This window comes from Pomacea canaliculata, linkage group LG6 (assembly GCF_003073045.1).
Source record: "Pomacea canaliculata isolate SZHN2017 linkage group LG6, ASM307304v1, whole genome shotgun sequence".
NCBI lineage: Eukaryota > Metazoa > Mollusca > Gastropoda > Architaenioglossa > Ampullariidae > Pomacea > Pomacea canaliculata.
The window spans coordinates 10324779-10343322 of record NC_037595.1 but is presented as its reverse complement, the minus strand read 5'-3'; the positions used below and the strand labels follow the sequence as shown (position 1 = coordinate 10343322).

Genomic DNA, 18544 nt, shown 5'->3' with positions numbered 1-18544 from the left:
TATGTCGGCGTTTGTGTTGTCCAGGCTCGACTAATGTAACTGAGTGTTAATAGATCTTCCTGTCCGTCTTTGTGTCTGAACGTTGTCTTAAGGTCTCTGTGTGTGCGCGCGCGCGTGTGTGTGTGTATGTACGTGCGCCACCACTATAAGCGGTCCTTGCAATTTGTTGTGCGTCAAGTGACTCACGTGACAAAGTCGTTGACATTTTTAGCTGCTTATTGTGGCAAATGATTTGTATCCCGTTCCTCCCTTGCACTTTTATGCAGGTAGACAAACACGCCAACCTTTTTTACACGGATGAGAACCGGCTGGAGCGCTTCACGGCTTTAACGGAACTTTGCGGTCTACTTCTCTCACTGTACTGGTGCCCCGTCTTCTCCACCCTTCTCTCCTTCCAGCAAGTAGAATTCTATTTCCTAGTTGCTGTGTACACTGCTGGTGAATTTGATGTTTGTTGCGCCGCACAGCAGGTTGTTGTTCCTTCATCTGTCCTTGTGTTTCCTCGATCGTTATCCTCGTCAAACTACTCGTTGCTATCAGTATCACCACTCATCGCTACTCCCATGATTTTTCTTTCAGTCAATGGCGCTGAAGGTTCGATGTCAACGACCGCTGTTAGATATGCAGGGCTATAGTCTCCACTGCTTTTTCTTTGTGTTTCACATCATCTAAACACAAAAATAAATACTGATATTTCGATAAAGCTCGGCACAGTTCTATAGTCGCTTTCCACTGAATATAGATGATGTGCGTGTGTTAGTGTTTGTGAGAGATAGAGAAAACAAATATGTTTATGTGCGTACACATGTTTGTTCTCTGAAACTGTAATTAGTCACGAGAACACACGACAAGGGCGTGCTTTAATGACGTCATGCCCGAGTCGTGTCAACGTGTCATCAAATCCCTGACCCCACCTCTCCCCGTGATTAACGTTTCATTGACAATTAACTATTCCACAGTACAGCCGCTGCCTCTCGTACCAGCACGGCACTGTACGTTATCTTCAATTCCCATCGGGCTGAAAACAGGCTACAAAGGCGCTCGACCTCCACGTACGTGGAATCCCTCCCGCTACTTCGGCACAAATGTCAAAGGTCAAGGTATGACCTTGACAGCATGTGCGTCCTTGACAAAGCTCCCAACCATTTGATCGTGACATTGACCTGTCGAGGAATCGATGAAGAGATCGATGCCATTTGTGTTGGAGCGGTAGGGAAGGAGGAGAGTGGTATATTTTTGGGGGAGGGATCGAGTCATTAAGACATCCCAGTCATGTTTTTTAATTCTTCATTGCGCAAAACACATATTTCAGGGTTTTTTTGCACCTTCGCTCGAGTCAGCACGCAGATCGACTTCCAGACCCGTGCTAAAAATAGATCGTTTACCTGCAGTAGCATCTCTAGCGAAGGCAATAAACGATGAAATTCCGTGTCATGCACTTGCTGAAGTTTAAAGGAAACCTAAAATGAGTGCATGTTGCGTTATGCATTTATATAACCAAAGGTTTTGAGATTAACATTCAGATGACGGTCGATTTTGAAAGGTTTTTAACCGTTAAAAAATTTTAAATACACAGTCCATTAAACTCTTGCGATTCGATCACTAGCAGTGCCGTTATTTTAAATGTCAGGGTGATAATAAAGTTAATTGTATTCCATTGTAGTAACGCATTTGCAGTGGCATTTGGAATCTCTGCTAAACTGAGATGCAGGTGGAAAATGTGGCATTTAACCGTTTTTACTGACCGCTGTCAAGACTCATTCATAATTCACACCACACGCCATCATCACCTTGAAACATTGTTCAACGATTTGCGATACGAGATTAAAAAGAGCTCTTTCATTGTCTCGCAACGACCCTTCGATCTCGGTGAAACTACCCTTCCTCACAGTTTGTTGTAGTGATAGCGATGATGGAGGATAGTGCAACCAAGACAACATTTACGACGAGAAGCAGAATAATTCACCGAAGAAGTACACAACCTGTCCTACCCACCGATCCGAAGCAACCAAACGCAGGACGGCGCTTGGTACGACCAGCCTTGGACCGTACCATTTGAGAGGGGGGCGAGGCTGGACGTGGCGGTCGTATGTTCGCGATACACAGTTTCAACGCGAGCCGTGTGTCGCTCCAGGCCCTAGTTCCGGACTACACAGTTGAGAGTATCAAGCCACGGTTTGGTTTTTGTCAGTTGTGTTCGCAAGATACCGCGTTCTCGTCTCCCGACCACTCGATGCTGCTGTGACGAGGTCTGACGACAGACAGGATAACTCAATGGTGGCGGCGATGTGAGGTCTTTCCTTGCCCGCGTCGTTGAGAGGAAGGTAGGCATCGCATTTCATGGGGTCGATGTAGCTTCGCAGGCTTTGTCAAGGTGGTGGTAGAGGCGCCATCTGAGTGGTGAACCAATAGCTGTCATGTGCTGGCTGGTTGTTGTGTTTTTTGCTGGTGTTGATACACATGCTGGTGTATGTGATGTATGAGAGATGGCGAGGATGTAGGGAGACTATTCGTGGTGATGGTTGCAGTATTTTGAGAATTGGTAAACGGAATATTTGCTGTGTGAATGTGTAGAACGTACAGAAATAATAGGTGTGTGTTGGGAGTGGGGAGAGGAAGATATAGGATTGATTAATGGTTGGTGTTATACGCCAGCTCATTATCTGAAACCAGTCCAGCCCTGTAGGCAGGTGTTTATGACAATGTGAAATAGTGTACTGGAGATGTGAGAGAAGAGAGCCACAACATAAACTCCCGTGTCCTGGCTGACTTGGAAAGGGAGACACATTTGTACATGCTCATGAGTACAAAAATAAACCAGGATACAGTGATCACTCCATACAATCTCCACGTCGTTAGCCGGCCTCACCCACCAATAAGCATTTCACACGCGGCAGGATACAGTTATCAGTCCGTACTACCGGCACACCTGTCCGACAGCAAAGATCAGTGTGTATGTGTGTGTGGTGAAAGAGGGAAGAATGCAGTGAAATATGAATCAGTGGACGAAGAACGCTTGTCATACCGAAAGTGTGTCGTGGAAATGGGTCGTCTGATAAGGGATATTTTGACACACGGTGGGTCGGCTGGTGAATACAGTAGTCATGGAGGTCACGACAATCACTCAGCAGGTTAACAAAGGGGCCCTGGGGGGAGGGGCTGAGGGGTACACGACACTCGAGCTTTTACTGTGTGCCCTTCTCGGCCTACTGCCCCCGGAGGGCGAGTGGCTAGACAACTCAGCAGTCGGGTAGTTGGAGAATGGGGTGTTAGACGAGTGAGACAATAGTGGAAACCAAGTATACACACACACTGACCTATTCACGTATCAACACACATCGCACGGATTTGTACTTGCACGAACATTTTCACACCTACAAAGCACGGAGAAACACAACGCAGACGAAACAGAGCGAAACTCCAACAAAGCAAGGAGAAGCACGCAAGCAGCAAGAGGAAATAAATCAAAGAGCAACACCCACACAGTGGAGCAGACAAAACATGGGCGTGCACAGACACGCACTAACGGACAGACACAGACACACGCATAGAACCACACGCGCACAGGAGCCAACGTTCCTGGCTGGGGGCAGTGGGGTGGGGTGGGGTGGAATTCGTGCGGCACTCAACTTGTTGTCCAGTGCGACTGCCAGGTCCTTCATGCCGCCTGTCAGGATGTGCAAGCTAACGAACGGCTCGATCAATACGCTTCTTGATAGCATGGGCGTGGCCGGCATGGAGGAGGGGAAGTTGGGGGCAGCGGGCATTCTCTCACCAATATAGTGAGGATTGGCTGTCCTGGGTTCACATCTCGTCTCGGGCACGCTCTTTTTGCTCTGCATGTGGCACTTGTTTCAGGGCTGGCTGCTTTGCCGTCATAGCCATAGTTGCTATGAAACACCATCCCCTCCCACCCACCATTTCCCGTTGAGTACGGGCGATCTGCGGGCAAGTCACGTGTGTGTGTGTGCTCGCGCGTGAAGGAGGGATGTATTTTACTTGAAAAGAGATTTAATCAGCGTGTACTCTTAGAGAACAGTCTATGGTATGATAACGACATTATCAGTGTTGTATGGAAACACGTGGGGTGTATCCAGCACGCTTGTTATCCTATGTATACACACATACAGTTATACACATACGCATGCACACAAGAAACACCAAGAAATTTGTTGCAAGGTTCGCGAAGATGGAATTTATGCTTGGTATGCACATGCAATGTTAGTATCCTTTCCTGATAATATTTAACAAATCCTGACAATAAATAATCAGAGATAACTACTGTCCATGACACTGTACGTCTACACATGTCAGTCATTCTGCTGTGCATCGCCGCCAGCATCAATGACAATGTTGAAAATATGAGTAGTTATCCCAGCAGTTGCATCGGTTTTGAAGTTTGTTTTTATGGAGAATAAAGCGCCAAACACATATCATCTGCGCCTTAGTTTATGCACTGAATACATCAACATTATCTATATAATGCGACTTATGTATGTAGTTAAAAAAATTAGTGGGTTCGGCTTATATATAGGTGTGCTCAATAAACAGAACTTTACGGTATTTACTGTATAGTCTCACCTACTTCCTCTATTTTTTTTTTCTACTTCCAAAACGCCTTTCCTGAGGTAAGTGAATAGAATAAGTAATCAGTGTTTTCAATGCGGTTATGGGCACTGGTGTTTCCTTTAAATCGCTTTAAATTTAAGCCATTGAGTTTAGTATAGCAGTCGTCCTGTGCTTTCACCGTCTAGAAAATTCTAGAAACGAGCTGTCTGGGAAACGGGTGTGCACCTATGGAGAGAAGCACAAAGGCCTCATGTTGCCGCGTGGATGCCTGTCAGAGTTGATAGCTGGAGAGACTGGTTTTTCTACATGATATTCATCCTATTCATCATTTTTACTTGGTTCTCAGGAAGGAAGCCGAGCTCGAGAAGAATAAAACCTAAAGTTCGGGATTTTTGTTTAGTGGATTTGACTGTCCAGACTGGCTCAGCAAGATGGCATCGCCGTCCAGGACTTAAAGGGTTAAGGGGTGGGTGGGAATGCAATGTTCGCAAAGTAAAGCTGCTCAGAAGTCAGTTCCAGTAGTTACTTGCTAACGTCCTTTTCTGGCCAGAAAACAGCTTGGCAGACCGACTTATCGCTGTCTCACCCACATATGGTCGTCTAGCCAACAAAGTGTCGTCTGGTAATTCTGTAAGGTGATTGCTGATGTCGCCAGAGTGAAATCTCTTTGGTGGGTGGATATGGGACACCCTTGTACTCGATCGTCTTCAGAGATAAACGCACAACATTACACTCACTGTACCCCATTATAGCTTTTATAATGAAGACAGTGTTACCTAATCACATACCTCCACCCCGATTTTGCCATTTATTCCACACCCTCAATGGCCGGGGGGAGAAACTTTCAGTCTTCATGTTAGTAAGTTGTTCGTAAATCTTGGCCTTTTCCTTCCCGTCGTAGGTGTCAAGGGACTTAATTATCAACATTTCATTTCCGTCGTTCGTTGCTCTTCTCAGACATCAGACGCCCCGTGCACTGCCGCGGTCGACAAAAAGTCCAGTCTGGCACCAGCGCCACCTCAGGCGTTTGTCGTCTGTTATCGTTCTTTGGCGTCTGCGCCGGCAGATTGTAGTCTCGGTGGCCGCCGGCAGGTCCCTTCTGGGATACGTTTCATGAAAAGTCGTTTACCTAGTGGGTAATTTATCACAGGTGACTCCTGGGTTAACTTTACTCACTGGTTCCCTGCCTAAGTTATAGTGATTGACCAAATCTTGACTTCGCACTTTACGGGACACCTGTCTGCCGGGTCGACCATCTCCGGATCCAACCCATGTTGTAGGTTTTAGTATGTGTGCGTGCGTGTTCGTGCATAAAAGGTGCCTACTCTTAAAAAAAACAAAGTTAGATTCCGGTATGTAAAGTAGTTTTAGCCTAACCTTGGTGCTGGGGAAAAAAAAACTTTATATAATGCACTGTACCTGTAATTGTACCTGCTATTGAAAACGGCCATGAATTTGAGCCTTGAATGAATCAGTGAAATGTTTAGGAATGTTAGAGTGAGCTATATAAAAGCTCCCCTTATTTATCTGTGCTACGACGGTGTACGTCACCTCAAACTGATTGGTTCATCTTCTCAGCCTTCGTTGAATTATATCTATAAATATACACATTGTTTTCAAATTTAGTTGTTTTTATAACAAATATGTTGCAAGCAATGCATTTTTATTGTGGAAGTTGCTGTTTGTTTCCGGTTCGGTACGAGCTTGCGCATTTGCATACTTCAAGCAGAGGCGTCTGTGTCATCTCGGGAGTTTCTCGGGCCGAGTGTAAGGAGGGAGTTACCCACCCGTGAAAATCCGGTCAAGTGCAGCGGGCGGAAGAAGGCTTCAAAGCCCTCTATAAAATATTAATGCTTTGGATTGAAGTCCGCTTTTAATTTCCAATTCTATAACAAAAGTTAAGCGTTAAGAGCATGCTTCTAGGAGTGAGTATGCGCTTTACAAATTTTCCATTTATTATTATTATTAAAAGCTTTAAGCTGACCTGTGGTTGTTGTTTGTTGTTGTTGTTTTGTTTTGTTTTTGTTTTCTTTACTTTGTGGTTGGGGAGAGCATGTTGATTCAAATGTGATTAGTTTCCAAATATCACTTTTTTTCCTGTAAAAGGAGCTTGCCGCAGTTGATTATTCTTGGGTGGGGTTCAAAGCTTCATGTTTCGGTAACAATTACAAGGTTCCCGCATTCTATCCTCCCTCCCACGAAGTCCCACACGGACAACAGATGTTCTCCCTCTGAGCTGCTAATCAGTGGAACTCTAATCCACGTGACATTCGCCACTCAAACGCTCTCTGAAAACACATCTGTTCACAAGTACTATCCCTGAATTACTATTCTTAACTCCCTGGCAGTAATGTCTGTCTTGCTAACCATCATGTAACGACTCCATCCTACACTATAGTATCTACATTCCTTCATACTTTCATCCATTGCTTCACGCTCCACTCTTGTACCTCATCTTTATGTTGTTGTGTGTCTATACATATCTCACTGTCCTCTGGCTGTTATCTTTCATTTATCATTACTGGTCTGTTCAGAGTGTGAGCTTGGTCGTGCTCATTGTTCACATTCTTTTTATTATTATTGAGATGCAAAGATTGCTCGGCTTCCGTCACCCATGTTTCGATTCTAGTTTTCTTCATGTTGTCATAGCAGCGGGTTGTCGTCTTCTTACGCGGAAGGAAATAAAGTACTTGCACCAACAACTGCAGGAAACCACGGCCGGGTTTCGGGCAACTTTCAGCCCTTTGTACACCACTTGACGAGATGCTGACAGCAGTCAGTCATGTCGACACTCCTCATCAATCTCATCATTTGTTGTCATCGTTATCATCATCCTCATCATCGGCGTTCGAGCTTGTTTACAAGAAGCGATCAGTGTAGTTACCAAACGTTCAACTGAAGTTCTGATTAGAATGTTCGAATTACACACACAGCCGATAAATCCATCGTTTTCTATGCATGGTAAACAACAACAAAATCAGTAAAGAATGGAGTTTGTGCAATGTTAGCCACGACTGGCTGACACGTGATGCATGTGTTGGCTGCTGAGCTCGCAGGAGGGCGGCGGTTGTTTTCCTTAAATAAACATGTTTCTATGACGTAAGCGAACTCTTGATTGCTTTCGTTCCCCCTTCACCTGCCCCTGACCCAACATTTCTTCTCCGCCCTCGCCAGGCTGTTCACCCGCAAAAGCTCACCGCACGGAGTTGGGAGGTCGCGCATCTTAGACGTGACATTTAGCTGGACCAGCGTGACCTCATTGACACTGGTCGCATCTTCTTCTCCCGCTGCTCTGACGCTGCAGTGTTGGCAGTGCAACCCTGGAGGAGAGCAGTTGTGGGCAAAGTCATGTTTCAGCCCGCTGAGAATGTTTGTTTGTAGTTTCCCGTTGTGTGTGTGGGTTTTTGTTGTTGTTGTTTTTGGGGTTTTTTTTGTTTTTGTTTTTGTTTTGTTTTTTTGTTGGTTTTTTTTGGGTTGTTGTTCTTTGTTGTTGTTGTTGTTTTTTGGTATGTATTTTGTTTTTGTTTTTTATTTTTTCGTTGTTTTTTTTGTTTTTGTTTTTGTGTTGTTGTTTTTTTGGTTTGTTTTTTTGTCCCGCTGAGAGTTTTGCTAGCATTGGCTTTAATAAAATAATGACAGTGGAAGGTAGTGGTTCCCAGCTCGCATCCTCGGTACAGTTCCATAGCTTTAATGGGTTTTGGGTAATAGCAAATCGTGAACTTTTTATCTATTTCTGAATTTGTGTAACTGTCGTGAACTCGCCAGACCCTGTAAATTATGCACCGTGACTGCTTTACGACCTGAATGTCACGAGCCAGAATGACGTCAGACGTGCATCGCGCGACCTTCCGTTTTCATAAAAGTCGTTCGTAGCAGACGATATTTACGACGTAGATGAAGAGTTCGTCGAGTCGACATCAAGTTTCTACACTTGAAATTTTGGATCTTTTGGAAAACACGGGCGCTTTCCCATGCGTGTACGGAAATGTGTGATCAGTGAATGGGGCGAGCACTTTCACAAATTGGGATTTGTGTAATGACAAGCTCACCCGACTGTCACAAAGTACTCAGTGCTTTGTTGTAAACATGTTGCTTGAGAATAATTACATGCTTTCTGTGAGTTAAATAATAATAACAAACGTGGGATTTACCCAGCACGAAGGACACATGGGTCAAATACCAAAGACGGAAGGAGAAACAAAAGTGCACACAGGTAATAAAAGACTAACATAGAAGATACAAAGATGAATCAGAAAATAAACAATAAGGATGAAGAGTGCCACGAATCTGCAGAGGAAGACAAGCAGGCGACTAGCAATGAACTATAATCACAACGATTGTCAACTGTACTGATTGGTGTAAGGAGTGATGCTCGTGAAGCAGGTGTGTTGTTAGTGCACGTTGAAAGGATTAACTGGTGGATATGGAAGGGAAGAGAGAAGGTGAGAGACAAAGAAAATCGAGAAACCAGTTGCATGAACGGTGTTTAGAGACGAGGGAACGACTCGACCATTTGCTAACTCGACAACTGCCAGGAGGCGACTCGACTTGAACCATTTTGACCGACCAGTACTTTATTAATTTCTCGTAACTTCTGTTTCAGTATTGCGTACTTATTGCATACAGTTATACTGTACACGATTTTAAAACGTATCCTGAACTGTGTTTTATGTGTGATGCGTTTTTCTTGGTCCAGCTGTCGACAACGTTTAAACTTATGAGCTTTGAACAAAAAATCCAAAGCATGCCATTAACGGCTTACATATACAATACAGTGAAGCTCACAGACCGTAAATGTAACATATAATGTCTCCATGGTTTGTGATTAGTGATTTGTCACCTGCAGAACCCTTCCAGTGCTCCGTGTTGTCCTTTGACCAAATGAGCCATAACAGGATTTCAGAAAGAGTGGGACAGATCGCAAGAGTAGGAATCGAAGATTGTCAGTGTCGAGTTGCTGGAGAGTTGAGCTTGAGGTAGTCCTTGTGGTGGTTGGAAACACCCTTGAAAAATGTGTGCCAACGGTTGATTCATCTTTTAAATCGTTGCTGCCGTCCTGTCAACCCGTCACCAGTCAATGTATATTCACTTTCAAGGCCATCATCAATTTGATGAACGAGGTATCAAGGACTGAACAGGTGTTGAGTCGATCTATCATGCTCCCTGTAGTATATAGACTTTCTCCGTCGCTTGAGGTCTTAGATAATGTCTGAATGGCGTTAATGCTATGTTTAAATGAGAGCCTTCTGCGGCTGGTCATAATGAGCTTGAAGTTAGTTTGAATGTAGATTGGGGATAGGTTGACCATAGTGACAGTGAGGACAGATTGATGACAGTGAGAAGCTGTGCCCTAAGCAGATTCCTCACCGCCGTAGGCTGACAATAAGTCTGTCGCGTTCTGTCACAAATACAGTTGGTTGGCCGTCCTGGGTTCAGCTCTCATCTCGGGCACGCATTTTTCTCAGCTTGTGGCATCTGTTTAGAGGGCATGCTGCCTCTTCGTGATATAGCCTTAGCTCGGCAATTCTCGCTCCCCTCGCAATAAACCTACCATGGACAAGGTCTCTTCTCCTCCGAAAACATATCAATAATTTTTTTTTTCACAGCTAAGTATTCACAAGAACGTCTTTAACTTTCCTGCTACCTAGACATCTGACTGCCCACGTGGTCTTTTTGTATGTAATATTTCTCACTTTTCCGTAACGTGTGACGAGCTGCAACGTATGTGAAAACCTTTGACACATCATTATACATATAAACACCGACTTAATAATTCCGTGTAGATCGTGTGCCCAGAAGGACAATGAACTGTTGCAAACTTTCACGTGGACAAACTTGGTTTTCAAGCTGACATCTATATAATTATTAATCCGAGTTCAACCTCCGTTCCCTTAAAATCGACAACAAAGCCTCGTGTCGCAGATGGCAAAATGTCCACATACCAGTGTACATGTGTTGCCATGGAAAGCCTGACCCAGTGAGGTCTCGAACCAAGACGTCACGTCGTTGAAGGAACCCGGGGAAGGCAGCATACACCTGCATGTTGGGGCTCAATCACCCGGTAAGTGTGCAAGAGGTTGTTTGAATGACGAGAAGCCTGGACTGATACACAAACAAGCTTTCAGTAAGTGTTGCCGATGATTTTGATTCGTTGTTTTGGTCTGTAGCTTCGTGGTCTAATCATGGACGTGTATAAGTTCGTGGTCTAATGCTGGAACCTTAGCTTCATAATTATTCCGCAGTACTTCTGAGAGTGATGTCATGTAGCTGCTCAGTCAGCGTCCTGAAGTTCATGTGACGGTTGTAAATCTGTTGATAGATAACTGGAGTTTGTTTATTTGTATTTGGCAAAGTCCAAGAAAGTAGATGGCTGAATAAAGCTTGGAAAGCACAATACACTGCGCTATATCTATATAGACACACAGACGTACAAGTAAAAGATAACAATAGAGTCCCACAAAGTAAGTTTCTGCTTCCTGCTAGCTTACTCTGTACGCGGGTTAGTATAGATAGAGTTGTGTGTCAAATGCCACGTGTCAGATTCTTGGTAATGCCAATTACTTGGTACATTTGCCGGATAAAGACCCATTGACAGCAATCGGACATTCTTTCAAACTGCCAACAAGGGTACTTGGTTTGAGATTAATTTTCAAAGTCTTTAAATAATATTCTTGCTTAAAAAAAGACTTTTTTTATCATTTGCTATCTGATAAAATCAAGCTGTTGGCCTACTTCTCGATCTCCACGTTACCCGAGACCGTTACATCTCTCTCTTAAAGTGTTTCTAATAAAGGTTGCAGTGGAGCAGTTTGTGTTGATTGATTAACTAACGTACTTCTTTTGTCACCATCATGCCTACTTGGGTTACTGAGATTCATGGACGCTCATGTCTTACTCTTTGTGTCGTATGGTGATTGGGTAACAAACGATTCAAACTTATTCCAGCAATTAGTTGGATTCAGAAGAGTCGCTTGTGTACAAAGGAGGACAAAGATGACAATGAAACTTGCCAACAATGCCTTCTCATCAGGAAGGCGCTGTAGTGCAAAGGTTAAGTGTTTGAGCAGAAGATAAACTGCCATGGGTTCACATCTCGTGTCGGGCACGTTGCTTTTTCTCTGCGTGTGGCACTTGTCTTGCTGTGATGTAGCCTTTGAGTTGCTCACTGGGCTTCAAGCGCAAATTTCCTCCCGTTGCGTTTCCTTCTCTGTTTGCGTGCCTGTGTGTCATTTGGTACATGGTGTTTAGATAGATTCTCTGTGTACTTCAAGGAGGAGATAAGATATAAAATTACAAGTTCGGACCTAGATGTAATATATTTTGTTTATATGCATTGTTCTCATGCATCTTTCCTTTAAATTGCATTCTTCTGTTTTACATATATATATAAACTTATTGATTGTGTGGATGCCTGTTTTGAATGTGCTTGAATGTTAATGAAGCGTTGAATGCTATAATCAGATAAGCGTTATTCAGTTGCACACAGGCGATGCGACCATCAGTTAACGAAATTAAACGTCTGGGAGTACCTGAACCTCTGGGTGTAGTCCGCGTTAGTTTAGTTTCGTTACACCGGCGATCCGTTACAGTGGAGTCAGGTACCCATCCAGCAATTGGGGGAAACACGTGACGCCACACGGGGTATCGAACTGACTAGAGCGTGCACGTCTCCGCCGGCATTCAACGTCAGGGTTGTGACCCCCTCCAAGGGTGAATGATGCTTGTCACGCCGATCGTAGGGAGACAAAAGGAAGTTCTCGTGACGCTCCGTGACTGTATGACACGGTGCCGACAATGAACGATGTCACTGGCTTGACAGTCTGTCTCTAAATTTCCGTTTCTGTCTTTTTCTTTGTCTGTGTGTGTGTTTTTTTAATATATATATTTAGTGTTTTTTACCTGTGTATGAGAGAGGGAGTAAGGAGTTTACAAAAATCACCTCCGATCTCGGAGAGATAACATGCAAACTAGAATCACTTGAGGAGCTGGTGCGATTCGATATCTGTTTCATTTTTTTTTTGCACTGAAATCCTGGGTTATATTTCAGTGCAGACACAAAGGATGGCGTCATTTAACACTGGTTTTACTTTGCAAGGGTTAGACCCTGGCGGTGCTAACGTCCCTGTCGTGTATAATGCCAACGCGAAATCTCTGGGGACATGGATCATGTCATTATGTGTGCTGGAAGGACAACTGCAACTGATTGTCACCTTGTTTGAAATCCCTCACATTTTCTGAGAAACTTTAAATTGGACGAGCATGCATGGTGACTTTGTCGTGAGGATCAAAGGAGGGTAGAGTATGAGCTGCGAGATGAAGTATGTCGGATCAACACCGGTTGAGGAGAGATGCCAACACCTCAGTCGATAGGGAGAGACTTGACAAACTAGTCTGCAAGCCCGATAACTTCTTGGACATCATCAGAAGAGAAGGAAGACATCGATGTTTCAAAATTCTCTGCTGTTGCAAGGAGGGCGAAGACAGGTACGTCTCACCTGTGAGACTTTCAGACTTGTTACCCCCACTTACCTCCTTGGCAGTTCCAGGTGTGCATGACGTCCACACCCCTCCCTTGTGGTCATAGGTAAGAGAGGTAGCATGATTGAGCGTGATTGTTGGGTACTGTTTATTCTAGACCCTACCGCTTTTCACATCTTTCGTCCCCAAAAATGTATACTTATTATCAACCGTTTTGATTTGTAAAATCCTTTTATTTTCTTTTTTTTTTTTAATCCTTACGCATCTTGTGTCAATAAACGCTACGGGGGCCCCTAAGGTATGTAAAATAATTTAACTGACTGTCGGCTTTTTTCCCCTCTTGACCCTTGAGATGAAAATCCATGCCGTGTGAGATTTAATAATGCAGATTTCTTTCTTTGAATAATAGGATGAAAAATCAAGCAAAAGCACACAGGGAAAACAAAAGGCTTATGCAGTTTGGACGACATGGCGGTCGATGCACTTTGATGTCGATTCGCAGTCTCCAAATCTAATAATAAAAATAATTTAACTATTTATAAAGCCGCTAAAGCATTTCAAAGCGCCCGAAAAAAGAACTGGTACAGACTAGAGAGAGAGCGCGCGCACACACACACACAAACATATTATCGCAGCAAGAGACATTTTGAAGAAGAAAGATAGCTTTTAGTGTGTGCCTGTGACAATGGCTTCAGTCTTGTGATTAGTAAGTTGAATTTTTTTCATTAATGTCATTAATGCCTTCATAGCCATATACTTTGTCTTGTGTTTTGTTGTGCAGTCGTGAGTCGTTCGCGCAGAAATGGTGCTTGATGCGATGGGAATTAATTATGATAGACAAATTTATCAGATTTCTACAGCTATAGTGAAGCAGTCTAAACTTTTGACACAGTAGTGTCACGCTATCAAAATTATAAGATCGATGTATATTCCATCCATTAGCCAGGAATTCAGATAAATTTCCTTACGAAACTTCTTGGCGTAAAGGCAAATCCCACTCGTTGATATTCGATTGCGTATTTTTAATTAAAAAATAAGCTTGGAGTATCTGGTTTCTTTGAATTGTTGGAATTAATTTTGGAATCGCGGCCGCGGCATCTGTCGTTGACGCAGAATGACCAATGTTCCCATCTTCTCGAAGAGTATCGCGAGGAGCTAGACTGCGTGGACCTCGTAGCCAACCTACAAAGCGCGTCCTTCCGGGCAACTCGGTTGCCAGGCAACACCACGAAAAACACAGTTTCCATGGCGAGCGTTTTTGCCGCCCCTATAGACTCTCTTGTTACTACTGTATTCTAAGACTTGAACCAAGGATGGATGAGCTGGGAATAGTGGCGGACCATTGAATGTCGGCATCGTACCGACACACACTCAATTTCTGTGGTTGGCGGGGTTATACACAACATGGATATGGACTTTTTGTCATCTTGCCACGCCGCTGGCGCTGTCAGGAGGAGACACCTTAGAACTGCGAAGGTCTTAGTCGTCCTCTCAATTAAGGTATTGCACGCCCTCCTCCCACCAGACACACTTTGGAGGAGGAAGGGGATTCTTGTTTATGGATTGAGAACGGAGGTTATCGTGTTGACCTTCTTGTTTCGCATGCGCTTGTACGTGTGGATATGTATGTGTACGCTCAGCCTTGTTTCTCACCAACACCACTCTCCATTTTTTTCTCCCCGTTCCCCACCGTCATTTAAAGTACGTCACAAGCAAATACGACATCACAAAAGAGCGTGTTTGATGACGCAATAGTTACGACACAAGGTTTGAACTTTGTTGACATTTGTAGGTCAGTTCATGTAGCAAGGTATTGGCAATCGCTCGCTAGTAATAAGAACGCTGGGCAGAATATTAAATTCAGGAGGATCTCGGACAGTAGCCATATCAGGTTGCTTGCTCACACCACGGACGGTTAATACAAGTTCCGTGTTCACACGTTGCTGGGACGCAATGGCACCGTAGTCGAGGTTGTCTAGAGTCCTTCTCCTGATGATGGTCTCAGATTGACCTTAGCTGATTAGGAAACGGCCAACGTGTAATGCAATAACGGAAGAACGCGTGGGCACGTGTTAGTGTGTGAGTGTGTAGCGAGTGGGGAAAGAGGGGAAACAATATTCCTTCGCTTTTCTGCCGTCTTCCTGAGAAAAACCGTATATACTCCAGCATGTCCGTGGGTCATCCGCATTTGTCACAGCAATCGGATCCATTTTACGTGAGGACAGTCGCCGAAACACACACCTTCCTGATCATCTGGATACTTGATTAGAGTCGAGCTCCATCCACCTTTCGTTGTTTGCTAAGCCCTTGACACGTTAAACCACTCGCAGTTCTCTCTGCCTTTCCCCCTATACCAAGCTAGGCTATGACCTTTTTCAGTGGTCAAAGACGGTTAGTCTGAAGTAACGGGCAACTTCTGACGTCAAACCAGTAATTCTCTTGTTGTCGTCTGCAGCGTATCTTGCTTGGTACAAAGAAGGTCGTGATCCTTGGCTTTGGAGTGCGAAGGTTGCTGCTGAGACTAGGACCTACAACCTCTGTAAGCAAAATTCTAGCAGCTGTCCGTCCATGCCATGTCCATTTGTAACGATATTTTTTAAACTATAAAGTCGGTAACCCTGCCATGACATATGCGTGTGTGGGTAGTAGCGCGTGCGAGATGCTGTCTCGGTGTCTGTTGGTCTGTTCACTGCACACGGTGTTACTGTCGGTGTCTGTGTGGTTAGTTACTGGACACTTATGTCGCACCGTTTGTTGTTTGTTGTTATTTGTTTGCTTCTTGTTGTTTTCATACTCCTGTCTTCCTGACCTCACTGGCTACTGGCGATTTGCTGATTAATTCTGACCGCTGTTTATGTGGAGTGGCCAAAGGTTGTATATTAGACCCGTGATTATGACGACAGTAATGTTTTTCATTATCTCTGTGTCGGGGTATTGAAAGCATTGTTCGAAAGAGTAAGCTTTTCTTACTCAGTTAATCGTTATTGAGATAATACGAGTTTGGTGGAAAAACCTTCTTTATAATGAAAAAGATTTGCCATTTTACACTTTGTTGTGGCCCTATACCCTATACTCCTCGAGGAGTAGCACGAATAAACTACTATTTTACACATAAAAGAGAGGGAATTATATGTAATAATAATAAACGCAAAATTTGTAAAGCGCATACTTAAACACCTAAGGAGATTGGTCTTAGCACATAAGAACAAGAACGAGAAATGGACAGCATGCGAGGGACAGAAGAACAAAAAAAAAAAAACAACATATGCATTACGGAAGGATAAACAACCGATAAAGAATAAAGATAAGTACAGAAAACGAAAAGAGAAACCAAGTAACAAGGACTGAGAGTATCGTGATTTTGCAAAAAGAAGACAAGCAGGGAAGTAGCAATGAGCGGGAAAGAGTTGAAGGGTGTGAATGTTTACAGTGCGGATTTAAAGAGTTCGATAAGAAAAATTAGGGATTAAGAAAAATGAGATTATATATGGGGGCTTATGGAAATAAAAGCCTGTTTGCACCGGGGGTGGGGAGAGAGAGAAAGAGAAGGGCGAGGCAAAGGGATTATCTCCATATTGTTTGTCAAATACCTACGTGCCCTTCCTACTGATCAGGCGAAGATGGAGTGACAGATGGTGATGCATGGATGGGTGGGAGGTACTGAGAAGAGTAGAGTTAGGGCACTTTGTCCTCCCTTCCCACCATCCCCCTTCCCCAACCATCTGTGGCTTTTGCGCTTGCGGGCCGTTTATTGCGGCAGACGTCGCCAATTCAGCGGTTGCTATCGAAAGATGTGGTAATACCCAATCTTCAGCTATGTCCTCTCCGCTGCTTGCCCACAATGGCTTGCTCTTTATTTTTGGTAAGCTGGTCTTAGTCTCTTGCTGTCTCCATTTCAATTTCTCTGATGCAATCTTCTCCCCACCCCAAAGCTTGTTTTCTAGCAGTGGAACGCTACTGTACATGCCTTGTAACCTTTGACCCTGGCTAACCTTTGACCCAGAAGCTCAGCAGGCAGCTGTTGTCGCTCTTGTGTGTCTTGCTAGACTCTGTGAGTCGCAGTTACTTCATGCACAGAAACTTAATGAACAGCACACCCTGATTTGTTTGTTTATGGCTGCCTGTCAGAGTGGGATAGCATCATATGGTATGTTGACTGTACTAGAATTAGGTTTTTGTCATTATTAAGTTGTAAAAAAAAAATGTTTATGAATTTGTGTTTGTTAAAGTATGGTTGTCTGCGGGTGTGTGCCTGTGTGTATGCGTGCGTGTTGCAGGCCAAGGGGCTGCACAGTCGCCTGCACTTACTGAAGCTGAAGCCGCTGCAAGCAATGCTGCAGTCATGCACCAAGTTCCGGGTCTTCAACATTCTCTTGCTGCTGTGCGTCGTCAACTTTTTGCTGTACCGCAGCTTCTTCCATCAGCGAGTTGCGAGCGGGGGCACTAGCATCATGACAATGGACCTCAACGCCACAGCGCACGCCTCCAGGCGCTACAACAGCAGCGGACGAAGCAGCGGACGAAGCAGCGTGAGGACGACGACGCCGACGACGACGACGAGGACGACGACCCTCAGCGTAAAGGACTCGGCAGCCGGAATTGACGTCAACACCAGAAACCCGTCGAACGCAGGCGGAGACAACTCGACGAGCAGGCAGAGCGAGGGATCGCTGCCCGTCGTGCAGGGACCTGCTCCTCTGCTGGAGTCGCGGGGCAAGGTCGTCAAGCCCCTGGCCAACGTCAAGGCGCCCTGGGCTCCGGACAACACCACCACCCTGTGCCCGCTGGTGCCCCCAAAGCTGGGTGAGTCGCACGTGTGTCGGCGGCAATCCCTTTCTTGTTTACAGTGGATGGGGAGCTTGATTTTATTTTGTTTTCCCTTCATTTTATTCGTACCAAATGCATGTGGTCAAATTGAGGATCATGTCCTGGGCGTTGATCACCACAGTTGACGTAGGTTTGGTTATTGCAAGTAGCGAAGCGTTTAACAAAGAACCCCGGGGAACGAAGTGCACAGTCACCACCCCAGGTGAGCATGGTTGTAAATGCAATCTGTTTAGTTGCCGGCATCGGGCTAACCACGCAGTTAGCGACTGTTGGTGTGTGGTGCACCCGGGCCCCAGATGTTGTCCTAGGTCGACATTTACAATACGGCATGAAATTAATTACCCATGTAGGAAGCAGAAGATATTATTAAAAATTCTGTTGGTTATGTCACAGTCATGATTGCCATGCAGACAACAGGCAAGCACAGACCGCACACGCTAACCATTTGTTCTCAAACGAAATATTTTTAGCCGAATTACTACTTTCTTTATCGAAGGCTGCATCAGTTTTATCACAAACAAGTAGAAGATGCTGTCCTATGCCTGACGTAGGCTACAACACCAAGACAAAGATCACAACGTGCGTGGACACACACACACGGACGCGCGCGCAGATATCATTCCTCTTTCTGAGAAATTGTTAATTTCTGAAACGTTTAAAAGATAAAGGG

At 44.6% G+C, this 18544-nt stretch overlaps 1 protein-coding gene across 6 annotated transcripts in view; it reads left to right on the top strand.

The window, feature by feature from the left end:
* Positions 1–2110: 2110 nt before the first annotated feature.
* Positions 2111–18544, top strand: part of LOC112565515 (beta-1,4-N-acetylgalactosaminyltransferase bre-4-like) — a 29984-nt gene continuing 13550 nt past the window's right edge. The window contains exons 1-3 of one of the 6 annotated variants that reach the window (XM_025240957.1): positions 14281–14547; positions 15503–15586; positions 17277–17850. In XM_025240957.1, the coding sequence (XP_025096742.1) occupies positions 14452–14547; positions 15503–15586; positions 17277–17850 (754 nt within the window). In that variant the 5' untranslated portion in view covers positions 14281–14451. Of the gene's footprint in view, positions 2325–14280; positions 14548–15502; positions 15587–17276; positions 17851–18544 lie in introns of those variants that run through there. The other 5 variants (XM_025240958.1, XM_025240959.1, XM_025240962.1 and 2 more) reach the window with 5 other exon arrangements.